Raw genomic sequence first — 23663 nt, 5'->3', positions numbered from 1 at the left:
AGGTGTCGCAACGTTAAAGCTTTAATTAAGCTGTCATCAACCTATGATTTACACATTAGCACTGCGTTAAGAGGTTATATGCAAACAGGTGCGGTCATCGTTGCTATCGTTTCCAATGCCTCAGATTTAAAAATGCCATTGCCCTCAGGAAAAGTTCAAGTGAATTAAAATAGGAGATCTTAACAGTATCAGTAGCATTGTCAAAACATGGTTACGGCGAGTTTTTTTCCCCCTTTAGTCGCTCACGTTTGTAAAAAACGAAATCAAAATGATTTGCAAATGCCCCAAAGACAATCCCTCATTCAACAGGGGGTAGCCATGGAGGACTGTGCTCCAGGACACAAATCCAGGTTTTTCCAATACCTTTTCAATCCACTCAAAATGAAAAAAAAAGTACCGACTGACATTTGATTGCCTAGTTTCGATTGCACGCTATCCACCCACACGGTCATTGTTTCCTATCCATCTCATCTGGGTGTGGAATGTATTCTCAACCTTTGAAAATAATCTAACCTTTAAGTTAAAAAGGTCATAATGACAATCGTGCATATTTCATAGAAACACAATGAACAGAAAATGAATCAGCAGAATGAACGGTAATAGTACCTGTTCCAGTGATGATGGTGACAAAGTTCTCCACTCCTTTGCCGTGGCCAAACTTCTTCTCTGCCAGGGCGGCACAGTTGCCGTCGTTGTCGACCCAGACGGGCAGGTGGAGGGCGTCAGAGATGGGGGTGCGGATGTCGATGGAGCTCCACTCCTGGATCAGCTTGGTGGAGTGGAGGATCACACCCTCCTGTGGGTTCACCCTGCCCCCAGTCGACACACCTGAGGGGGGTGGAGGAGAGCAAATCAGATCCTGTCAAACTAGGGGTCTTTTCCTACTAGCTACTAACAAGTTCTTCATTGAGGAAAAATGTACTTACGACTGTGATATGTGGTCGTCTCACCTAGCAACCTTAAGATGAATGCACTAACTAAGTCACTCTGGATAAGATCGTCTGCGAAATTACTAAAAATGATTATATAGTGAGAAAAATAGGGTCTACGCAGACTTTGAAGCATATTTATTGTCGCGGAGCACAACAAACTGGGGCAAGAGATTGGGACGTTTAAGCATTTAAAACATTGAATAAAGTCAAGTCATTTGACACAAGTACAGTGAAATGGTTCAATTGCAAGCCCCGCCCAACATTTGGTATAGTCAATGTGCTTGACACATTCGCATAAGAAAAGGTTGCCATATTCAAGTGCAATTCAAAGCATAAAAAGGGACATTTCATGAAGGAGAGAAAGCCACATACCCACTCCCAGAATCCGGCAGTTGAGTTGAACAGCGTCAAAGACGGCCTCCGCACACATCTTCAGTATCAGCTCGATCCTAGCCTCGTAGGTTTTGGGGTTCCCCTGAGAGTACTTCTTCACTATCTTACCCTACAATTAAAAAATACGTATATAAAAATAAATAAAAAAATCAGACCAACACACTAATATTTAAAATAAAATGTTCCTTAAAATGACATTTCATTCTGTTGCCCATAATAAATAATAAAGTATATGCCAAAAGAATAAAGTATATGCTATTTAGGAGACGATTTTATCCGAAGCGAGTTAGTGATCTATCGGTGGCCCCAGCAGAGCTCTAACCCACAACCCATATGAGTGTCTTGCTCTACCAACTCAGCCACAGAGAACCAACACGTTTTAAATTGTTACCCACAAAGATATTTCATGCAGATCAATCCACTTGTTCAACACAATCAACCCGTAAGTACAGTTGGTACATTATTTGACAAGGAAGGCCACACAAGGAAAGGAAAACACAATGTGTTGGTTGACAAGTCAGTGCTTGTCTGACCCTGATATAGATATAAAGAAATCTCTGACGTCTCAGAAGAATGTTATACCTCACAGCCACGTTCACCTGAGCGGCAGATGCTCATGGTGTTAGTCACGTAAAATCAAAATTCGGCTAATCAAGATAAAAACGTGTTAAAAGACGACAGACGACTTCCGTTAGGCTAAAGAATGATCGGATGACATTCTAATCTAACCATTAGTCATGAAGTTGGAGAATAGAAGATATGACTTCTCACGGTTGACATTTGTGTTCAACTCCAACTTACTCACTGACGAAAAGCAGTTTTAGACAATACAAATGCCCGCGGCAAATAATAACAAATGACAGTTCTCTAGCGCTTTACACAATCTGATAGTGCTTCAAAAGAAAAAAACAAAACAAGCAATACATCACGAGTAGCCTGGCTATAGTTAGGTCAACCAATAGAGGCCAAGTCTTTGAGCGCATGCATCCTCCAAAAGATGGAGAGGGACAGTTCATGGCTTGATCAGGCTAGAAATGGTACAGGCCTGGGGCTTCTTCCATGAGAAGTGCAACGTTACAAAAAATATGGCAGAATTGGCTTAATTCTCGGTCGTGTTGAAAGGCCATCTTGGTATTATGGTAAATAGTTCCATCGATCATTTCTTTAGTACACTTCTAGGGACCTTTGGTGGTTATGGGCATTCTACACTACCAATCACCATTACAAACCTGAACTAGTTGGGTGTAGAGGGATGATGAACCCACATGGATGGTTAGACAGAAATCAGAGAAGCACACGGCAGTGAGAGAATAGATGGATAGTGTAATGTACTGTATGTTTATTATGCTGATGTATGACCAGGAAGAGGATTTATGCTTTTAACCAATCCCGACTAATAATGGTAAGATGAATAATAAATCTAACACTCAGTGTACCCCCCCCCCCCCCCCCCCTCACCACTACCACGTACCCGCATGCTGACGATGGCCACGCGGAGGTTGGTCCCCCCCAGGTCGATGGCTAGGGCGCCCTGAGTCTCCAGGATGTGGTCGATGTCCTGGGAGATGTCCCACTCCCTGATGGGGGGGAAGCAGAAGGTCTTTTGCAGCGGCTCATCAAGGTCGATGGCCTGCAGGAACTTCATGATGCGAGGCACCGCATTCCCGTCGCCGTAGATCTTTGAGCTGGGGGGGCGGGCGGTCACACGGGATGAAGAAGAGGGGAATTTTAGTGAGATTTCAGTTCAATGTGAAAAATGGAAATTGTGAGGGTTACTATAAAAAAATAAAAATACACACTACCATTCCAAAGTTTGGGGTCACTTAGAAATGTCCTTTGTTTTTTGAAAGAAAAGCACATCTTTTGTCCATTAAAATAACATCAAATTGATCACAAATGCAGTGTAGACATCGTTAATCTTGTAAATTACTATTGTAGCTGGAAACGGCAGATTTTTTTATGGAATATCTACATAGGCGTACAGAGGCCCATTATCAGAAACCATCACTCCTGTGTTCCAATGGAAGGTTGTGTTAGCTAATCAAAGTTTATCATTCTAAAAGGCTAATTGATCATTAGAAAATGCTTTTGCAATTATGTTAGCACAGCCGAAAACTGTTGTTCTGATTAAAGCAACAAAACTGGCCTCCTTTAGACTAGTTGAGTATCTGGAGCATCAGCATTTGTGGGTTTGATTACAGGCTCAAAATGGCCAGAAACAAAGAACTTTCTTCTGAAACTCGTCAGTCTATTCTTGTTCTGAGAAATGAAGGCTATTCCATGTGAGAAATTGCCTAGAAACTGAAGATCTCGCACAACGCTGTGTACTACTCCCTTCACTGAACAACGCAATCTGATTCTAATAAGGGATCTAATATGGCTTATCAAGTCACTGCTTCGGCGCAGTTTTGCTTTTTACAACTTTCTCATCATTACCAGAGTGTATCGGTCTGACAGTGTTTAATAGGGAATGATGTTACAAAACAGTTTTTTTGGGGGGGACACTATGCTTACGAATGGGTTTAGGAATACTGACACGTTCCAGTTGAGAGACAAGTGCACTCTGATCGTCTCAATGATAATTTTGGCCAAGTAAGTGTCAGACCTGAGTGATTGACACTATCAAACACATCAGCAAGTGGCCACTCCAGGGTTATTTCAGCATAACATTGGCGACAAGTCTGAGGTGCTGAGTAATGGGCAGGTCGGTCTCAGTCTGGATGCTCTGGCTGCTGTGATTGGATGGAGTGTGCGCAGCTGACAGAGGACAATCAGCACTGTCTTTTATTTTCTGTTAGTGGGCACTGGGCACGATCGTAATCCATCCCCAACTCACCAGTATGTCGTGACAAACTCAGTTTTGGACTTTGACCAAAATGATCTTATTTACAGTTTGTAGTCAATTTTGACACTAGAATGAATGTTTCTGACTCGTATCGATGCCACATGGGCCGTTTAAAACCAAATAAGTTGGTTCTAAGTGGCGGTTCACCTTTAAGTTCAGTTCAGAGTGATTCAGAGTTTCTGTAACACACACTTTCCAGTGTTCCGTTTGTGACACTCAAGGTGCAGGTTGATGGTCTTGATGGACTTGATAGTGAATGTTCTGGATTATTCTCCTATCTCTTGATAGTGGTTGACGCCAGACGGGATGTACAAGGACCGAGGACACACTGATTATTCACTGTTGCATTGTACTGATGACATCCTGTGAACACTGTGATTCTGTATCAGCTGACAGTCGCTGCCTTTTTGTTTTGTCTTCCTACAAGCCTCTCTGGCTGGTGTTTACTGAACATTTGGTGCTGTCTGATTAGGATAGAAAGGCCCCATCTCCAAGAGGTCAGTTAGACATTTTCTCTGCTTCTGGGCTGGATGGTGTCTCCCTGTTGCAACTTGTAATAACGATAATGCTAACCAGGGGTATCTCTTCCCGAACTGCAGCTCCAGGGCATGGTAGATCTTATTCTGAGTGTCTGCGTCTCGGACATGGAGGACGTTTTCACCTGGAAATAAAAAAAATACAGCTCAACATCCTATAAGCATTCATAATGGGACGACTTGAAGAATGGCAACAAAGCAATCACCAAAACACTCATACTGTATTGGCAAATTACAATGAAGAACTATACCATGAAATATACAATGAAAAGTAACACTGGTAACTACAAGTAGGCCAAAATGGCACACATTTAGTCCAAAATGGCACACCATTTCTCCATTTAGTGCACTACTTTTGACCAGGGCCCATATTCGAGCACTATATAGGGAATGGGGTGCCATTTTGGACTAAATGGACATTAGTAGACCCCCCTACCCTGCCATTTTGGACTAAATGAACATTAGTAGACCCCCCTACCAGTCTCTCTCCCAGTCTGCCTGGACCCCAGGTTGATGACGGGGGTCCCGAATGCCCCGGCCTCTCTGACGCCACAGCTGCTGTTGCCGATCATGGCCCCAGCGTGACACACCAGCTGGATGAACTGCTCGAAGGGTACGTGCTTCACCGCCCGGAAGTTAGGGTGCTGCTCCACGCCCTTCTTCCTCATCACACGCACCATCTCCTTACTTCCTGTTGGGGGTCGTCACGTAGACGGGACAGGGGTTGCCAGGAGTTACAAGACGGAACGGAGAAGACTATGGGATGTCTAATTTAACCGACCCCTACACAGTCTACACTTGGACATTCAACTGAATCAACTGCAGCCATTTCTTGTTTTGCCGTAGTGCTTTGTTGGATTTTAAGTACTGTAAACTTGGTTTCTAATACTTTCTGAGGGACATTCTACGCCCTTCAAACCAGTCCTATCCCTAACCATGAAACAGACTGAAGGATTCAGCCCTAGACACTAAATTCCCTTAGGCATTTACTGTACATTCTGTTGGCATTAGATGAGACACTTACTGTAGCGTGTAAGATGAAACCCAAAACATGTCATGCTTGTTCCTAGCCAATTACAGAGGAGGGAACATGTATTAGATCTAAGAAGGATCAAAGACATGCAGCTGAACTAGAAAAGCAGATCCCTTCAACAGAGCAGCCTTCTCACACTATTGACCAAGGGAGGGTTGACACTGTAGCTCCAGCTCCACGATGTGCGTGTGGGGTTGCGCAATATGACGGCGCCAAGAGGAGCGAAATGAGGAAAGGGCGACGAAAAATAGAGAATCCCTCACTGACCTGCGTCTATGTTGGGGAAGAGGACGAGCGTTCGCTTGTTGAAGGAGATGAGGGCGTCCAACATCAGCTCGTAGATCTTGACGGAGTTCTTGATGTCAGTGGTGACCGGGTGCTGCAGGGCCACGATGTAGTCGTGCTCCTTCACATTGTCTCCTGTGGATGTCATTTAGAACATTCTCAGCATTCTAGTACTTTCTGAACTGGGGGAAGTCAACAGGCTACCGCTGCCACTGCTCTTTCTGCCCTGAAGGGACTAGCTAAAAGCCCCAGAAATCTATGAACTGATTTAACAATATTCTTATGATAACACGTTTCCCACATCTTTCCACACCGAAGGTACTAACTACTGTACCATATACCACTATATAGTATAGTGATACCTACTATACCACTGTCCTAAAGTTGGTAATAAAAGGCTGGCCCTTTCAACCTGATTGGCCTGCAGCCCTGTCAATCACCCTTTATTGAAGCCTCCCCTCATTCCAACCAATCAGGTCGCTTGGATGCACTCCAGGGCACCGCCTACTCACACACCACGTTAGGGTGCGTTACCTGTATCTCGAGAAGACAAGTTGTTGGGATGCTGACAGACTTTTCACATGCTGTTTCTGAAGTGTGGTGCGTTCATTGACAAGTGCGTGTTGGAAATGAATAGTGGGTTCATGTTGGGTGTAATACCAGCCAGGGTTAGATATGACAAAGACACTGCGACTTTGTCACCTTGGTGATGTAAAGGCAGGACATCAAACCTAAAACAAAAACGCCATCGCTGTCCTCAGTCCAGGTAACTGTAGCTGACTAGGCCATCAAGGTCAGTACAAAATGCCGACCAAGAGATCAAATAGGAGTTCAAAACTGGTGCTGTGCAGAAACTGTAGCCGTCTTAGTTTGGGTGCCTGACACTGACAGCAGAGGTTGTAATTCCCTGCCTGACCAGGAAAAACACTGGGCCCTGGAACCTGGCTATTAGTCTGGTATTCTGCATTGAACTGCATTCCCCCACTGAAAAAGTTGGAACGCCACTGATTTAGGGGTGAAGGATAGGTTACTACTACACGTACCGAGCCAGTTCCTGATGATGTCCATGTAGTCGTCGCGGTGATGGGCGGCCAGCAGCTTGTCGTAGGAGGGGCAGCCCGCCAACAGGATGCGAGTGTGGTCCTCACACATGGCGATGAGGTGCTGTTCGGCGGTGCGGGTGCAGCAGGCGTGGTAGTGGGCCAGCTTGGAGATGGCGTGACGGATCGAGTCGTCGATGGTGCCGCTCACCTTTGGATGGGAAAGGAGGAAGGAGCAGACATCAGGATAAAAAAGTATATTGTCTCTGTGGCGGTTCGTTGAGTGTTTGAAGCACTGCCATTGCCCTTAGGGAACAAATAGTTATTTTTATTGAACCAAGACCATCATTATCTCTGTTATGTTGCCTTCTTTGGTTTCCAGGACTTCTGTGTATTTTTGGTAACCTCGTTATTTTTTATGGTAATAAGCAGGTATTAACTCAGTAATTACATAGTTAGATGGCAATTACATGGTAAATAGTAACTAAAATACACCAAATGACATTTAAAAAACATCCTATATCAAATACCAGGTGGAGGGAGCAACTAATATTTTAATCTAGTTATATTCGGCTCCCAACACTACTTCCGGAAAAAAACTTCAGATATATGACATCACTTCCTCCATCCCCTCACCTCTCCTCCCTCCAGGTGCAGGATGCGAATGTTCATCAGAGCGGCAGCAGTTGCCAGGGCGAGGGCGTCAAAGCGGTCGCCGTGGACGACCAGAACGTCGGGACGGAGACGGTGGAGGACATCTGGCAGCTTGACCAGCGCCAGACCCACTGACTCCACCATGGCGGCCTCGTCCTCCCCACGCACGATGGTGTGCAGCTTGGAGCCGATGTCAAAGTCATCCTGCTCGATCATCCGGAACGTGTTGCTAAAGGAGGACAGGTGGTCAAACCAATCATTTAATGAATGAATGAATACATCCTATTAGACGATTTATAAATACATAAAGTTGATTCAACTAAGTGAAATGAACAATAAACAAAATATCGTCACGGAAAAAAACACAAACTCAGATTTATTCCCAGTGTGGTCCTCATTAAGGACAGGAGTTTTTCCTGGTCAGGTCAAGCAACCCGGAAAATGACATGATTACGCAAATAAACAATGACTGTCATTGTAAAAACATTGGCAAATAGCTGTGATTTCAGTGGATCAGGAAAAACTAGTTCCAGCACACCCACATTCAGCTCAAACTCACCCATAATCGTCAATGAGATGGGAACCCAGCACCACCACTTCCAGCTCAAACTCATCCGGGTTGGCCTTGATGCCAAACATGATGGGTGCCAGCTTGGAGTAGTCTGCCCGGTTACACGTTGCCACGCACACCCGCAGCTTCCTCATGGCTTTGCTCTCCTCCATCTTGTCAGTCTTCTCTCTCGTCCTCTGCATTCTCAGATAGTACAGTTCCTGGTGAGCAGAGAGAGATGATGGTGTTTAGAGTTGAGACGCTGGAATGTCAGTCAAAGGAAGCTGTGATGAAAAAAGTGAGGTTTATAGGAGTGGCCTGTGGCCCGATGCTCCTCATCATGTTCTGTGAAGGGAGTAGTACACAGCATTGTACGAGATCTTCAGTTTCTTGGCAATTTGTCACATGGAATAGCCTTTATTTCTCAGAACATGAATAGACTGACGAGTTTCAGAAGAAAGTGATTTGTTTCTGGCCATTTTGAGCCTGTAATCGAACCCACCAATGCTGATGCTCCAGATACTCAACTAGTCTAAAGAAGGCCAGTTGTATTGCTTCTTTAATCAGTACAACAGTTTTCGGCTGTGCTAACATATTTACAAAAGCGTTTTCTAATGATCAATTAGCCTTTTAAAATGATAAACTTGGATTAGCTAACACAACGTGCCATTGGAACACAGGAGTGATGGTTGCTGATAACGGGCCTCTGTACGCCCATGTAGATATTCCATTAATATTCCAGCTACAATAGTAATTTACAACATTAACAATTTATCAATTTGATGTTCTTTTAAAAATGGACCAAAAATGTGCTTTTCTTTCAAAAACAAAGGACATTTCTAAGTGACCCCAAACTTTTGAACGGTAGTATATATATATATATATATATATATATATATATATATTATTTTTTTAATAACCTAATAGCTATCCCACCTCGCACAGCAACACTGCCTGATGGGGGACTGTGAGCACTCTAAGATTTGTTTTTAGAAGCAAATGGGCACAGGCATAAAAAGTTGGTCTAATTTACTTGAAAGTCTAAAGTGAGACTTTCTTGGCTATTTACACACGTGATACTCCAGTGGCCCTGTTACCAAAGTAACCCGAAAGGGGCGTCTAAACATTGTCTGATATTTCTTAAACTACTCAAGGTCACAGAATATTAAATAGAGCAATATACCACATTACTACTTACTAGTAAGACATTTCTTGTTTTAGAAACATTAAGTATGAACATCCATTTTTATTGTGTTTGTGTAATTATGGCAACACCCCCCCAAAATTGTTTTTTTATCTACCTGCCACCGTGGCTGGTATACCAAAAGTAAGTCTTAGTCATTATCCCCTTCATTTGAGGAAAACAGGCCTATCTTTGCGAGAGGGAGGGAATCTGATTTCATTGGTCCTCAACTTCTGGCTCACACACTTCATTTCAGGATAAATGGAGTTAGCCTGCCCCGTTTGTTCTGAACGATTCATTGCCATAGAAATGTACCTGGCTAAAAAAGGTGAGACGTTCGTGTCACCGGTTATCCCGAGTTGACTTCCGAGTTGACCTCTGAGTTGACCAAAGCTTCCTTGCCAACTCCTCAAACCAGATTCATAGTATAGGGCTATGGTCTGCTGTGTCAACTAACTATGCCTGGTGATCCGCTCTTGTTCAACCAACAAGGCTACTTCTATCAACAACTCTGATCGAGACTACAACTATCTAGAGGGGAATGTCACGAAGCAGGATCAATAAGTTAGCCAGCTAACTTACTTCAAATGTGCCGAAATAACTTCGAATTATTTCGGAATATATGCTACAAATTGGTATGGACTGATACGATTGTTATCCAAGTTAGCAGGATCACCAAGTTAGCCAGCTTTTGTAGTATGCCCCTCTGATCCGACTACAACAACTCTGATCTGGGGCTATTCTCACAAAGAGTCTCGGAGTAGGAGTCCTGATCTCGGATCAGAAACCCCCCCTGTACAGTCATTATAATCTAAAAAAAGGAAAAACTGATCCTAGATCAGCATTCCTACTAACTGCGACACTTTATGAATATGGGCCCTGGGCTATGCTCATCTAATATACACTACAACAGTAACACCTCGTATCGTATCTCCACGCAGGACAATACTCACATGGGTTCTCCTATTATGTAGGCACGGTTGCATGAAAACACACACACACAAAAACTAGACCACAAAACTCATTAACAAACAAATACTAGCCTTATATAGTCCTGTCCTCATGGACAGACACCGGTTCTGATATGGAATGGCAAGTCTGACAATTATCTCCACAATCATTGGATGGCTACCTACGACAACCAATCACAGCTATGATGTTGAAGGCGCACAGTGAAGGGATCGGAAAAGTAATAGGTCAAGAGTTCAGTGCCTCCGCTGACATTGAATGTGATAAAGGGTTAGAGAGAGGCGGGGGTCATAGTGATTTGCAAAAGCAATAGACGTATAGCAAATCGACCACAATGATTTGTCGTTATCAACCAGTGGTGGAAAAAGTACACAATTGTCATGCTTGATTAAAAGTAAAAGATACGTTCATAGAAAATGACTCAAGTAAAAGTCACCCAGTAAAATTCTACTTGAGTAAAAGTCTAAAAGTCCTTGGTTAAAAAATATACTTCAGGATCAAAAGTAAAAGTATAAATAACTTCAAATTCCTTATATTAAGTGTGTGTATTGGACCCTTTTCCTGTCCTGCTAAGCATTCAAAATGTCTGATGGTCTGATGAAACCAAGATGGAAATCTTTGGCCTGGATGCCAAGCGTCACGTCTGGAGGAAACCTGGCACCATCCCTACCGTGAAGAATGGTGGTGGCAGCATCATGCTGTGGGGATGTTTTTCAGAGGCAGCGACTGAGAGACTAGTCAGGATCGAGGGAAAGGGTTATTGCGTGTAGATTGATGAGGAAAATAAATATTTTAATCAATTTTTGAATAAAGCTGTAACGTAACAAATGTGGGGAAAAAAGTCAAGGGGTCTGAATACTTTCCAAAGGCACTGTATATAAACATGCTTCTGTGTGTTTTGTTTGTAAGCTCAAAAATGGACAGTGATGTCCAACGGGCCGTTGAAAAACAAAACACTTCCTCATAGAATATGGGGTCATCCTGCAGGTGGTTCCTGAAACTAATTCAATCTGTGTGTGAATCCATTAAGTCTTAACTTAAGGAGAGTCTCCTCCCAAGGTCTAGAGAGAAGGCCCTGCTGTACACTCCAGCCGCTAACAAGCTACTTGTATCTGTGGTCTCTCGTGTCAACGCTGATGTAAATGGTTAAAGTTGGTTACCTGGAAGCTTAGCCAGATATGGTCTACTGGTTTATTGAAACTCTACACTCAAACTGTTGTGATATGTTTCAATTTGATTACTTATTTTAAAAAAAGGCACATGACACAAAACCAAGTATAAAAAAAGATAGTCACAAAAAAGTAAAGCTTTGAGAAAATTTACTTTTCTCCCGGGTGCTCCGTCATGGCTGCCTGCTTCGGCATCTGCTCGTCTCGGTCAATAAAACATCTCATACTCTGTAAGCCATCCTGATCTCTCTTCATCATCAATTACCTAGAGTCCTTCGACAGCCTTAGCCAATTTGTTTCATTCTACTATTACAGAATGTTTCTGCAGTGAACATATTATGAATGTACTTCGGAGGTATAAATATCAATGAAGAAAAGTGTTGATATAGCCTACTCTAGACTACGCTGTAAGATCGATCAAAGTCTAAAATCAAATTCAACAGAACCAAAAATATATTTTTTAAAACGAGTCAGAACTGATACCACGTCAAGATAGATCATGGGATAATAATTACACAGTATAGGCTAACCCCTGATAAGATCAACGTCAACAAAACAAAATGATTGTGGACTTCAGGAAACAGCAGAGGGAGCACCCCACTATCCACATCGACGGGACAGCAGTGGAGAAAGTGGAAAGTTAAGTTCCTCGGCGTACACATCACGGACAAACTGAAATGGTCCATCCGCACAGACAGCGTGGTGAAGAAGGCACCACAGCGCCTCTTCAACTTCAGGAGGCTGAAGAAATATGGCTTGGCCCCTAAGACCCTCACAAACTTCTAAAGATGCACAATTAAGAGCATCCTGTCTGGCTGCACCACCGCCTGGTACGGCAACTGCGCCGTCCATAACCGCCGGGATCTCCAGAGGGTGGTGCGGTCTGCACAACGCATCACCAAGGTCAACCTACCTGTTCCTCCAGGACACCTACAGCACCCAATGTCACAGGAATGCCAACAAGACCAAGGACAACAACCACCCGAGCCACTGCCTGTTCACCCCACTACCATCCAGGAGACGAGGTCAGTACAGGTGCATCAAAGCTGGGACTGAGAGACTGAAAAACAGCTTTTATCTCAAGGCCACCAGACTGTTAAAACAGCCATCACTAACACAGTGAGGCTGCTGCCTACATAGACTTGAAATCATTGGCCACTTTAATAAATGGATCACTAGTCACTTTAATAATGTTTACATATCTTGCATTACTCATCCCATATGTATATACTGTATTTTACACCATCTATTGCATCTTGCTTATGCCGCTCGGTCAATGCCCATCCATATACTTATATGTGCATATTCTTATTCCATCCCTTCAATAGAACTGAGACTGGAGAACAGTGAGATGTCTTCCACCAAGCTGTGAAGTAATAATTGACTCGCAGCAGAGCGGCAGTGTACAAATGCAGCTGTAACAACGCCCAGGCAAACAGACTCCTAAAAACAAGTGCAGTCAAAAGAACACAACTGTAAAGGTTATGGTGCACTACTAACTACAGCTTAATACTGACAGACGCGTCAACAAGTAACACAAGCCTGGGGCGTTCCTGGAGGTGGTCTAAAAATGGGACTGTGCCAGACGTTGTCCATAAGTAATTCCCTTTGAGGTTTCAACTTCGGAGCAGATGATCGGCGGTGATAAGTCATTCAACGCAAACGGAGACGTTTAAATTTGGTTTCCCAGACCCAGATTAAAGACTTCTCCACTGAACATTTATTTTTTATTTATTTTTTAATCTAGGAGAGGCTAAATCAAGGCTGCTCACCACAGCATAGTTGACACCCAGTTAAAAAAATGTTTTTTAAAACAAACCTGATGTAGTACAGAGCAAGGCAGGCCTACATTCAGGCACCGTCACAGCATCCAAACGACCACAAATACTGAAAGACGCCTAAGTTGACCGTTTCCCTGGGATATCGAGGCATAGCCCGTGAACCGCTCTAACTTTCATAAAAAGATATGGCTAGTGCCCCAAATGCTGTGACATTCTTAACATAAAGGAGTCAAAAGCTCTGACGACCATCAGTTGGCCTCATCAATGTATTAACCTACAACCGAACATTGTATGCATGTCATCTTGGAAACAAACCCCTTTTATTCAATGACATGTGGAGTGATGAAAGACACGGTGCCTCAATTGAACATGTCACATTCACATAGCCTCACAGTCATAAGGCTACGCTAGCAACCAGAAGAGAAACCTTCGCATTTTTCAATGAACTGGCCAACTAACCACACAGTACAGTTTGAGCACAGCCATACAAAGAGGCACAAAAAAAATCCCATTCAACTGCAACGTGAAATTAAATCTTTATCCTTTGGTTTGTTGAACAACGAGAAGAGAAACATTGGGCAGTCCATGCATTCATCACAACAATCCAACCAACCCATCCATCCTTTCTCTGCATCTCTCTCCCTGACACACACACACACAGCCTGCATACTACACCGGATGTCTCACTGAAAAGCTAACATGCTAGCCAGGCATTTTTCCTCCCCACACTGGTTTGGTTCTTAGGGTGCGTTTACATAGTGAAAAGATCAGAATTGGGCTGCCTAATTGGTATTTTGACCAAAAAGATCAGCTCTGAAAATGATCGGATGTGAAAAAAAGCTGATGTGATTGGTCAAAAGAAAAAATTATCTGAATTTGTCTGCCTGTCTAAACATAGCCTTCGAGCCAGATTCCACCCTCCCTCTGACACACACTGCCCTTGTTTCCAATGAAGTGTCACAAGACCGGGGCTGCTTCCTATTCTGAGCGATAAGGGGAGCAGCAGCATGCGAGGAGGAAAAAAGGAGGATAAAAGCCACCTTGACTCACATGAGGGTTTCTGCCTATAGGCCTTGGACGCATGGTCAGTCCACTCTGCGATCCACTCCTCTCCCTCTCTCTTTCAGAGCTCCCCCTCTCTCTATCCTTCTCTCCTCCTTTCTTTGGTCTCTTTGCTTCCCTTCGGATCATTTGAAAGTCTCACTGCAAAAGGCTAGCTGGTCTTCCTCCTAGCCGACAAAGCAGCAGCAGCCTGCCGAGAGAGAGAGTAAAGAGGGGAGGAGGGGGAGGGGCCTTCCCTCATCTGACTCAAGAGAGCCCTGATTGGCTGCTGGGCGAGAGGGAACAATTGAAGCTTCCTGCATCGAAGCCTCTTACAGCCAGGGCCCAATATATTACAGACTGACTATGATCTCAACAACCCAGATAAATCAATGCTTAGTAAGAAATGTGAGGCCAATAACCATATATTGATAATGAAGCAAAGTATTTTTTCTCCCTAATGTTGCAAACCCAGCTTTCTGTTGTCACCCAGAGTCACACCCTGTTGTCACCCCCAAGCTAAAGGCTCGTCACACAATATTTTAAAACAGCAGGTTTTTAAAGGACAATAGAGTTCAGTCATGTTCTTTGTTGTCGCAGAAAATCAAGTATCATGATTTGTGGTATTGCAATACTGGTACCGTGACAACCATAGGTCTGGGAATCAATTACCATCATTGCCCCCTTCCTAATCAATAAATATGTCAGTATCAACACATCAGCAGTGAATTATAGACCAAAGGGTTTCTTGAAAACACTCCAAGAGCCCCTCTCTTTAACCTTAGATGCACTCTCAAACCAAATGTAAAAAAATTATACAGAATAAAACATTTCTAGAACATTTCTTCCTACTTGAAGCTTTTCATTGTGATGGAGTCAAACCCGTTTTTCTTTCGTCTGGAGTCATTTTGTCTGCCTTCCCAGTTCGTTGGAGTGGCAGTCACAATAGTTGTAGTAGATATCACTTGATCAGCCACCCTTTAAAGATGGTAGACCTAGCTTAGCTCTGAGCAATATGGACAAATCTATGGGGTGATTCACAATAAGCTTTGTTGTACAATTAAAAGGTCAAATACACTGCATTTCATATAGTCAGATAATCTAATGAATTCAGGGTTATACCTAGCCTAAATTTAAGCCTTCCACGACCATAAGATCCACTAATAATTGAATCAATATAGTTTTACTGTTTTTTTTCAATAATCACTGATCTGGCTTTCAAGTGCATCTATGAAAATGTCCTTTTCGTTACAAATTTAACCCAAACCCTGCATAACGCGCATTCACTAATAATATCTAACTTCTTGTAGCAGGCATTATAGAAAATTAACACAAGTCTCAAACAATCTCGCAAGCCCACGTTCTAGTGAGTAGCCAGATAATCTTTATATTTAAAGTCTAGCCAACGTGGATCTATTTGCTAGCTAACAACGAGGTAGAACAGTTGGAATGTTATGAACACACCCTTCTCTCCAACTGTTTGAACAGCATGCTAGCCTGTCTACTTTGTTCAGATGTTGAATTCAAGTGGACTACCTTGAGATAACAAGTATTCCTTATATAATTGTGTTTCATGCTTATTGCACATTTATAAAACTGATTAGACAGCTAGTATAATAGTCTTTGGCAAAAATGCTTCTGGCGAACCGCAATGGCCCGGTGCCACAAACTGAACATTAATTTTCCAGAATAAATGTTCATTAATACTTCCGTTTTAGTAGTGTCTGCCCTGCGCCCAATTTGAGTAGTTAAGACATACAAGGAGTATCGTTAGAAAGGCTAACTTCTGTGTTACAGTAAAATAATGTTTCAATTTGTTTCGGTGTCCATGTGACAGATTCCGTTGGATTAAACCTCAGATGCAAATAGCAAGTTGAAATCTCGTTTGAGAGGAATGAGTGATATGGTTGAGGGGCTTGGTGTTTGTGAATGTAAATGACACGGTTCACAGCCTACAGTCACTGCACTCAGCACAGAAGGTGCAAAGGAACCAATAACAACAAAAACACGAGAACAGGCGGGACATACATGCTCATAAAAACAACTTGATTCTGATAATCATTTGGAATATTGCGCAAAAACAAATTAATTCGACATCCCTAGCCGAAAGGAATAATTAAGTCATGTTGTAGATATTCTTGCCCTGTCTACATACCACCTAGATGAGACGAATGCGAGGTGGGTGGAGGACTGAACATATTATATGCTAGACACGGAATTCACAGGGACCTCACAATACGATATTATCGTAACGACCCTGGGTTTATAAGCGCGGATGTCGATTCTGCCGCTTGAACATGCTTTTGCGGCACAGTCGATAGCGCGCTGGACTTCGGGCTAGAAGGTCGAGGGTTCGAGACCTGCTCCCTGCCTGTTTCATTACATTATCGTGACACTTATGTGACGATACCATATGCATTGCTATTCTCAGGATTTCATATGCGTTTTATTTGATACTGAGATTTTATTGCGATTTCATGTTCCAAACCCCAGATAACGCGTGTACCTTTGGCCGACGTATGTATATCTATCTATGTAGTTTGGAGAAGATATCAATGAGACATCAGAACAGAATGTCGATGTATAAAACAATGTAGAACTGTAAGATGTAGGCATTCTAAATACATCAAAGTCTTGCCGTTTATACAGCGTTTGCTAATTGGCATCTTCCCAATGTATCCTGTATACATCGTGCCTACGTTGGGCAGACATACGTGTGCTATCTGGGAACATATTGCGCACTACGTCTGCTTTCAGAGAGACAGAGAGCATGATAACATTTGTTTTGATCAGTCATGAAAATAAAGTAAAAAACATGCTGGCTCACTATTTAAAAAGATGGGAGAACAAGCTATAGGATGAATACTGGAGTTTTGTCACAGGCACAGCCGACTATCGCTGGCTAATTACTATTGCTGTAGATACGCCTAGGCCCTAAACACTTAGTGGGTGTGAACTGACATCTGCCAAAGCCAGGAATTTTCCCCATCATGGAACATGAAGTTGGAACGTAGCCTGCGCCTCTACACATGCACGTACTCACACGCCTAATTTTCTCTTGCAAAAAAAAAAAAAGAAGCGTCTTCTGTGCTGAATAAAGTTTCCACTGTTGTTCAAACCCGAAGGCTGACGCATAGGCCAAATAAGTAACACAGACCCGGCCTAGTAATGAAAAACGTACAATAATTTGATGATGACATTCTCCATTCCAGACGCATGAAGCAATCATGAAGGTTTCTCACATTTCAGTTGAACAACTGACTAGGTATCCCCCTTTCCATACCTATTCTCCCCCAGCCCCCAATAAAACAGTAGGCCAAATAGAAGGGCCAAAGTATCACCTCACTGTTCAGGCTTCCCCTCTAAAAAACAGTGCAGAAGAAAGAGCGCAAACAAAACTAAAAGAAGGTACCACCAACCTAGCCTGGACTCCACTCTTTTAAGCCACAGTCCACTTCGAGCGAGATAGCTGGTCATTGTACCACGTGGTCTGTCGCCCCCAGGCTAGTAGTACTAACAAATATGTTTACTAGCCTAGTTCCAAGAACAGCATAGGCCTAATTCCAGTCAGTCACAGATAATTAGCCTAATAATTATAAGGTGACACATAGTTATTAATAGTTGTAAGGTGAGATACTAAGCAACATTTTTTTTATTGAACCTTTAACTAGGCAACGTCAGTTATGAACAAATTCTTATTTACAATGAAGGCCAAGAAAAAGTGGGTTTAACTGCCTTGTTCAGGGGCAGAACGACAAGAGTTTTACCTTGTCAGCTCGGGGTTTTCGTTTAATGGCCCAACGCTCTAACCACTAGGCTAGACAGATACCTGGTAATAACAGTTGGCTTCCAGGCATGACATAGAACTTAATTCAGCATGGGCTATTGACACACTGGGTGTGGATTGATACAACCAAATGGATCCAGCCAACAAGAAACATGTCAGCTTGAGCACAGTGTGAAATGTGGTCAAAAAATGATACATCTAGGCCTATCCTGTGTCAGAAACAATCCACGAAATAGGCTACAATCGCAAAGGGAATGACTAGGTTAGTTGTAGCTAGCACCAGAATGATTATGGATCCTTTTCTTACACAACGTCATGATACTTGAGAAATAGGCTAGCTTTCACCTCATGTTGCGACAGAACCCGTTAGGACTAACTCTAGTACTCCTATCCAATGTTCCTTCCATGCCAATATCGGAGTTGAAATAACTACTCCCTTGCAACTGGCACTTCCAAAACGTCACTTGACTAATAAGCGTAGCTCAGGGCTGAATCAGGTTCCACAACTGGGGTTGGAGTAAAAACCTACAGGATGATGCCAGGAACAGGGTTGGCATCAGTGCTTAATTTGGGCCGGATTCTGCCGGAACCTCTGTTTTGGACTGCCGCTTTCCGGGAACCTATTTGCCAGAAACAGTTACTTCTCGCACAATAATTTTCACTTTGCAGTTAAAGAATTTGAAAAAAAAAAAAAAAAGAGTTCAATCAGGTTGACTGCCCTCCTACTTAAGCCACAACAAATAAACTAAAATCTGTGAACAAACATGTTTTCACAACTAAACATATTTCACCGTTGACAGCCCCTTTCTCTGCACACTCAAGAAAGGAATGAAGGAGAGCGAGAGGTGATGGAAAACACAATGGAGAAATATTGTGTAGCTAAAAAAAGTCATGTTAGCCTATTAACTATAGAAATATAAAATATTCCCCATTACTATCGAAAATCAAATATAAATGCACTATATATTGTAGGCTAACTATTCTGTGAGCTGCCCTACATAATCAATGTTTGAAACGTAGCGTAAGAACCAGTCCATATAGTATGCATAATAACTGTCCACACTCAAAGCCGATTTCATTTTGCAGTTGACGAATTACAGTGTATTCAGTCAGACCCCTTGACTTTTTCCACATTTTGTTACGTTACACCCTTATTCTAAACTGGATTAAATGAAAAATGTCCTCAATCTACACACATTACCCCATAATGACAAAGTGATATGTTGACATTTTTGCAAATGTATTAAAAAAAAGTATTTACATAACTATTCAGACCCTTTCTATGAGACTTGAAATTGAGCTCAGGTGTGGCCAAATTGAGCAATTGGGGTAGAAGGGCCTTGGTCAGGGAGGTGACCAAGAACCATATGGTCACTGAAAGAGCTCCTCTGTGGAGAATGGAGATGGAACCTTCCAGAAGGACAACCATCTCTGCAGTACTCCACCAATCAGGTATTCTGGTAGAGTGGCCAGACGGAAGCCACTCCTCAGTAAAAGGCACATGACAGCCCGCTTTGGAGTTTGCCAAAAGGCACTAAAGAACTCTCAGACCATGAGAAACAAGATTATCTGGTCTGATGAAAGCAAGACTGAACTCGTTGGCCTGAATGCCAAGCGTCGCGTCTGGAGGAAACCTGGCACCATCCCTACGGTGAAGCAATGTGGTGGCAGCATCATGCCGTAGGGAAGGTTTTTAGTGGCATGGACTAGGAGATTAGTCAGGACCGAGGGAAAGATGAACGCAACAAAGTACAGAGAAATCCTTGATGAAAACCTGCTCCAGAGCGCTCAGGTGCTCAGAGTGGGGTGAAGGTTCACCTTCCAACAGGACAACGACCCTAAGCACACTGCCAAGACAACGCAGGAGCGGCTTCTGAAAGTCCTTGAGTGGCCCAGCCAGACCCCAGACACTTGAACCCGATCAAACATCTCTGGAGAGACCTGGAAATAGCTGTGCAGTGATGCTCTCCAACCAACCTGACAGAGCTTGAGAGGATCTGCAGAGAAGAATGGGAAAAACTCCCCAAATACAGGTGTGCCAAGCTTGTAGCGTCCCATCTAAGAAGGCTTGAGTCTGTTATTGCTGCCAAAGGTGCTTCAACAAAGTACTGAATACTTATGTAAATGTCATTTTATAGATTTGCAAAACATAATTATTATTTTTATTTTAAATGGGCGAATGAGCTAATATTGTGGAAAGAATATTGGTTCCATCAATGTAATTGTCTGCATCATTTCTAATCCCCCATATATTTTTGGGTAAATACACATGCATACATATACACATATATACATACACATACCTATATAGACATACAGTGGGGGGGAAAAGTATTTAGTCAGCCACCAATTGTGCAAGTTCTCCCACTTAAAAAGATGAGAGGCCTGTAATTTTCATCGTAATTTTCATCACTTCAACTATGACAGGCAAAATGAGAAAAAAAATCCAGAAAATCACATTGTAGGATTTTTAATGAATTTATTTGCAAATTATGGTGGAAAATAAGTATTTGGTCAATAACAAAAGTTTATCTCAATACTTTGTTATATACCCTTTGTTGGCAATGACAGAGGTCAAACGTTTTCTGTAAGTCTTCACAAGGTTTTCACACACTGTTGCTGGTATATTGGCCCATTCCTCCATGCAGATCTCCTCTAGAGCAGTGATGTTTTGGGGCTGTTGCTGGGCAACACAGACTTTCAACTCCCTCCAAAGATTTTCTATGGGGTTGAGATCTGGAGACTGGCTAGGCCACTCCAGGACCTTGAAATGCTTTTTACGAAGCCACTCCTTCGTTGCCCGGGCGGTGTGTTTGGGATCATTGTCATGCTGAAAGACCCAGCCATGTTTCATCTTCAATGCCCTTGCTGATGGAAGGAGGTTTTCACTCAAAATCTCACGATACATGGCCCCATTCATTCTTTCCTTTACATGGATCAGTCATCCTGGTCCCTTTGCAGAAAAACAGCCCCAAAGCATGATGTTTCCACCCCCATGCTTCACAGTAGGTATGGTGTTCTTTGGACGCAACTCAGCATTCTTTGTCCTCCAAACACGGTGAGTTGAGTTTTTACCAAAAAGTTATATTTTGGTTTCATCTGACCATATGACATTCTCCCAATCTTCTTCTGGATCATCCAAATGCTCTCTAGCAAACTTCAGACGGGCCTGGACATGTATTGGCTTAAGCAGGGGGACACGTCTGGCACTGCAGGATTTGAGTCCCTGGCGGCGTAGTGTGTTACTGATGGTAGGCTTTGTTACTTTGGTCCCAGCTCTCTGCAGGTCATTCACTAGGTCCCCCCGTGTGGTTCTGGGATTTTTGCTCACCGTTCTTGTGATCATTTTGACCCCACGGGGTGAGATCTTGCGTGGAGCCCCAGATCGAGGGAGATTATCAGTGGTCTTGTATGTCTTCCATTTCCTAATAATTGCTCCCACAGTTGATTTCTTCAAACCAAGCTGCTTACCTATTGCAGATTCAGTCTTCCCAGCCTGGTGCAGGTCTACAATTTTGTTTCTGGTGTCCTTTGACAGCTCTTTGGTCTTGGCCATAGTGGAGTTTGGAGTGTGACTGTTTGAGGTTGTGGACAGGTGTCTTTTATACTGATAACAAGTTCAAACAGGTGCCATTAATACAGGTAATGAGTGGAGGACAGAGGAGCCTCTTAAAGAAGAAGTTACAGATCTGTGAGAGCCAGAAATCTTGCTTGTTTGTAGGTGACCAAATACTTATTTTCTACCATAATTTGCAAATAAATTCATTAAAAATCATACAATGTGATTTTATGGATTTTCTTTTCTCATTTTGTCTGTCATAGTTGAAGTGTACCTATGATGAAAATTACAGGCCTCATCTTTTTAAGTGGGAGAACTTGCACAATTGGTGGCTGACTAAATACTTTTTTGCCCCACTGTACATACTTTAAAGAAAAAAACTGTATTATTATTCCCAGCAAACCCTACCACCGATCCCCCAATTGGAGTAAACTAATAAACACTTTGGCTTTTACCTTCAATTTATACATCTTATACATATTTTGCATTCACAGTCTATTTTACAAGAGTTATTTGTTTGTTTTTAGTCCTTCCTCGATTTCTGATGTCCATCCAGTTTGATTTCTATTTGTAACTGTGCTATTTCACAAAAGTTCTGAACATATATACATTTTACAGACCCCGTATGTTCTACATGTTTTATCTTGCTATTAGTCCCTTCAGCTCCTCTCCCATCTATCTCTCAACATCATCCATTTTGGATTTCTATTTGCCATATATTTTTCAACTGTGCTGTGATGCTTCACAAACAACTTGAACCTTTCTATTCTCATAGCTTCTACAGTTTGTAAATTAAAAATAAACATTTTTGCTAAAATAATTATTATATTATTGATCGATTGACTATGGCTTTTCAAATCACCCAGTATTGCTGTCTGCAGCGTTAGTACTAGGCAAATGTTGCAATTCTTCAGCCATTCCTGGACCTGTGACCAAAAACAAGCTACATATGGACAATACCAAAATAAATGATCTAATGACTCTGCCTCCTCACAGCAGAATCTGGGTACATCGAAAATCTCTTCCCAACTATTTAGCAATTTATATGGCACAGCTGTCAGTTTTTTGGTCCTTAAATGAAATTGGTATATGTTTTTATTTATCACACTTTTCTTTAACCATTTATGTTCTTTAATACAGGGCCGACATACTTTTTTCCCCCTTCTACTTTCCTCTTCCATTTTTGTGGTAATGCTGCAATTAATTGGTTGTAATTTTGGGTAGAGCAGACATTTCCATATGTCTGTGTTAGCTGCATATATGACATAACTCCACCAGTCCTATTTATGATATCATTCACAAAAATACTTCTTAAAACATTTATTCAAAAAATAGTTTTTTAAAAATCAATAAGTATATTTGAATTTAACCACAATATTTGTTGTATTATTTGTTCCGTCTTTTCAGGTGGATTAAACTGAAATTGCAACCAACTTTCTAAGGCTATATTTATTTTGGAGATCATTTCCTTTTCAAACAATCGAAAGTGGGCCGGTGTAATCTGAAAAGGGAAAAAGGCCCTTCTTGAACATTGGTACGAATGTCTCATCCTATTTACTAGAGAACCAGTTTGGATTTAAGTATAACTTTTGTATGACTGATGCCTTTACTGAGAGGTCTAATGCTTTAATATTTAATCATTTCTGCCCTCCGAATTCATATTCGTTATATAAATAGGCCCTTTTAATTTTATCTGGCTTGCCGTTCCAAATAAAATTGAATATTTTATGTTCATATAATGTAAAAAGCAGGTCACTAGGTGTAGACAAAACCATAAGCAAATAGGTAAACTGTGATATGACTAAAGAGTTAATCAGGGTGATTTTTCCACAAATCGACAGGTATTTTCCTTTCCATGGTAGCAAGATCTTATCTATTTTTGCTAACTTTCTATAAAAATGTATTG

The 23663-nt window shown here is 42.2% G+C and overlaps 1 protein-coding gene across 2 annotated transcripts in view; it reads right to left on the bottom strand.

Annotated features, from left to right (window-relative positions):
- LOC139374853 (bifunctional UDP-N-acetylglucosamine 2-epimerase/N-acetylmannosamine kinase-like) overlaps positions 1 to 23663 on the bottom strand; it is a 42097-nt gene that overhangs the window by 6963 nt on the left and 11471 nt on the right. The window contains exons 1-10 of one of the 2 annotated variants that reach the window (XM_071116007.1): positions 14421 to 14630; positions 8278 to 8489; positions 7701 to 7947; positions 7068 to 7275; positions 6007 to 6159; positions 5185 to 5397; positions 4744 to 4831; positions 2797 to 3010; positions 1305 to 1434; positions 607 to 828 (exon numbers count right to left, since the gene is read on the bottom strand). In XM_071116007.1, coding sequence (XP_070972108.1) covers positions 607 to 828; positions 1305 to 1434; positions 2797 to 3010; positions 4744 to 4831; positions 5185 to 5397; positions 6007 to 6159; positions 7068 to 7275; positions 7701 to 7947; positions 8278 to 8489; positions 14421 to 14561 — 1828 coding nt within the window. In that variant the 5' untranslated portion in view covers positions 14562 to 14630. Of the gene's footprint in view, positions 1 to 606; positions 829 to 1304; positions 1435 to 2796; positions 3011 to 4743; positions 4832 to 5184; positions 5398 to 6006; positions 6160 to 7067; positions 7276 to 7700; positions 7948 to 8277; positions 8490 to 14420; positions 14631 to 23663 lie in introns of those variants that run through there. The other variant, XM_071116008.1, reaches the window with a different exon arrangement.

Source organism: Oncorhynchus clarkii, chromosome 19 (genome assembly GCF_045791955.1).
Source record: "Oncorhynchus clarkii lewisi isolate Uvic-CL-2024 chromosome 19, UVic_Ocla_1.0, whole genome shotgun sequence".
Classification (NCBI taxonomy): domain Eukaryota; kingdom Metazoa; phylum Chordata; class Actinopteri; order Salmoniformes; family Salmonidae; genus Oncorhynchus; species Oncorhynchus clarkii.
This window is presented reverse-complemented; position numbering and strand designations above follow the sequence as displayed.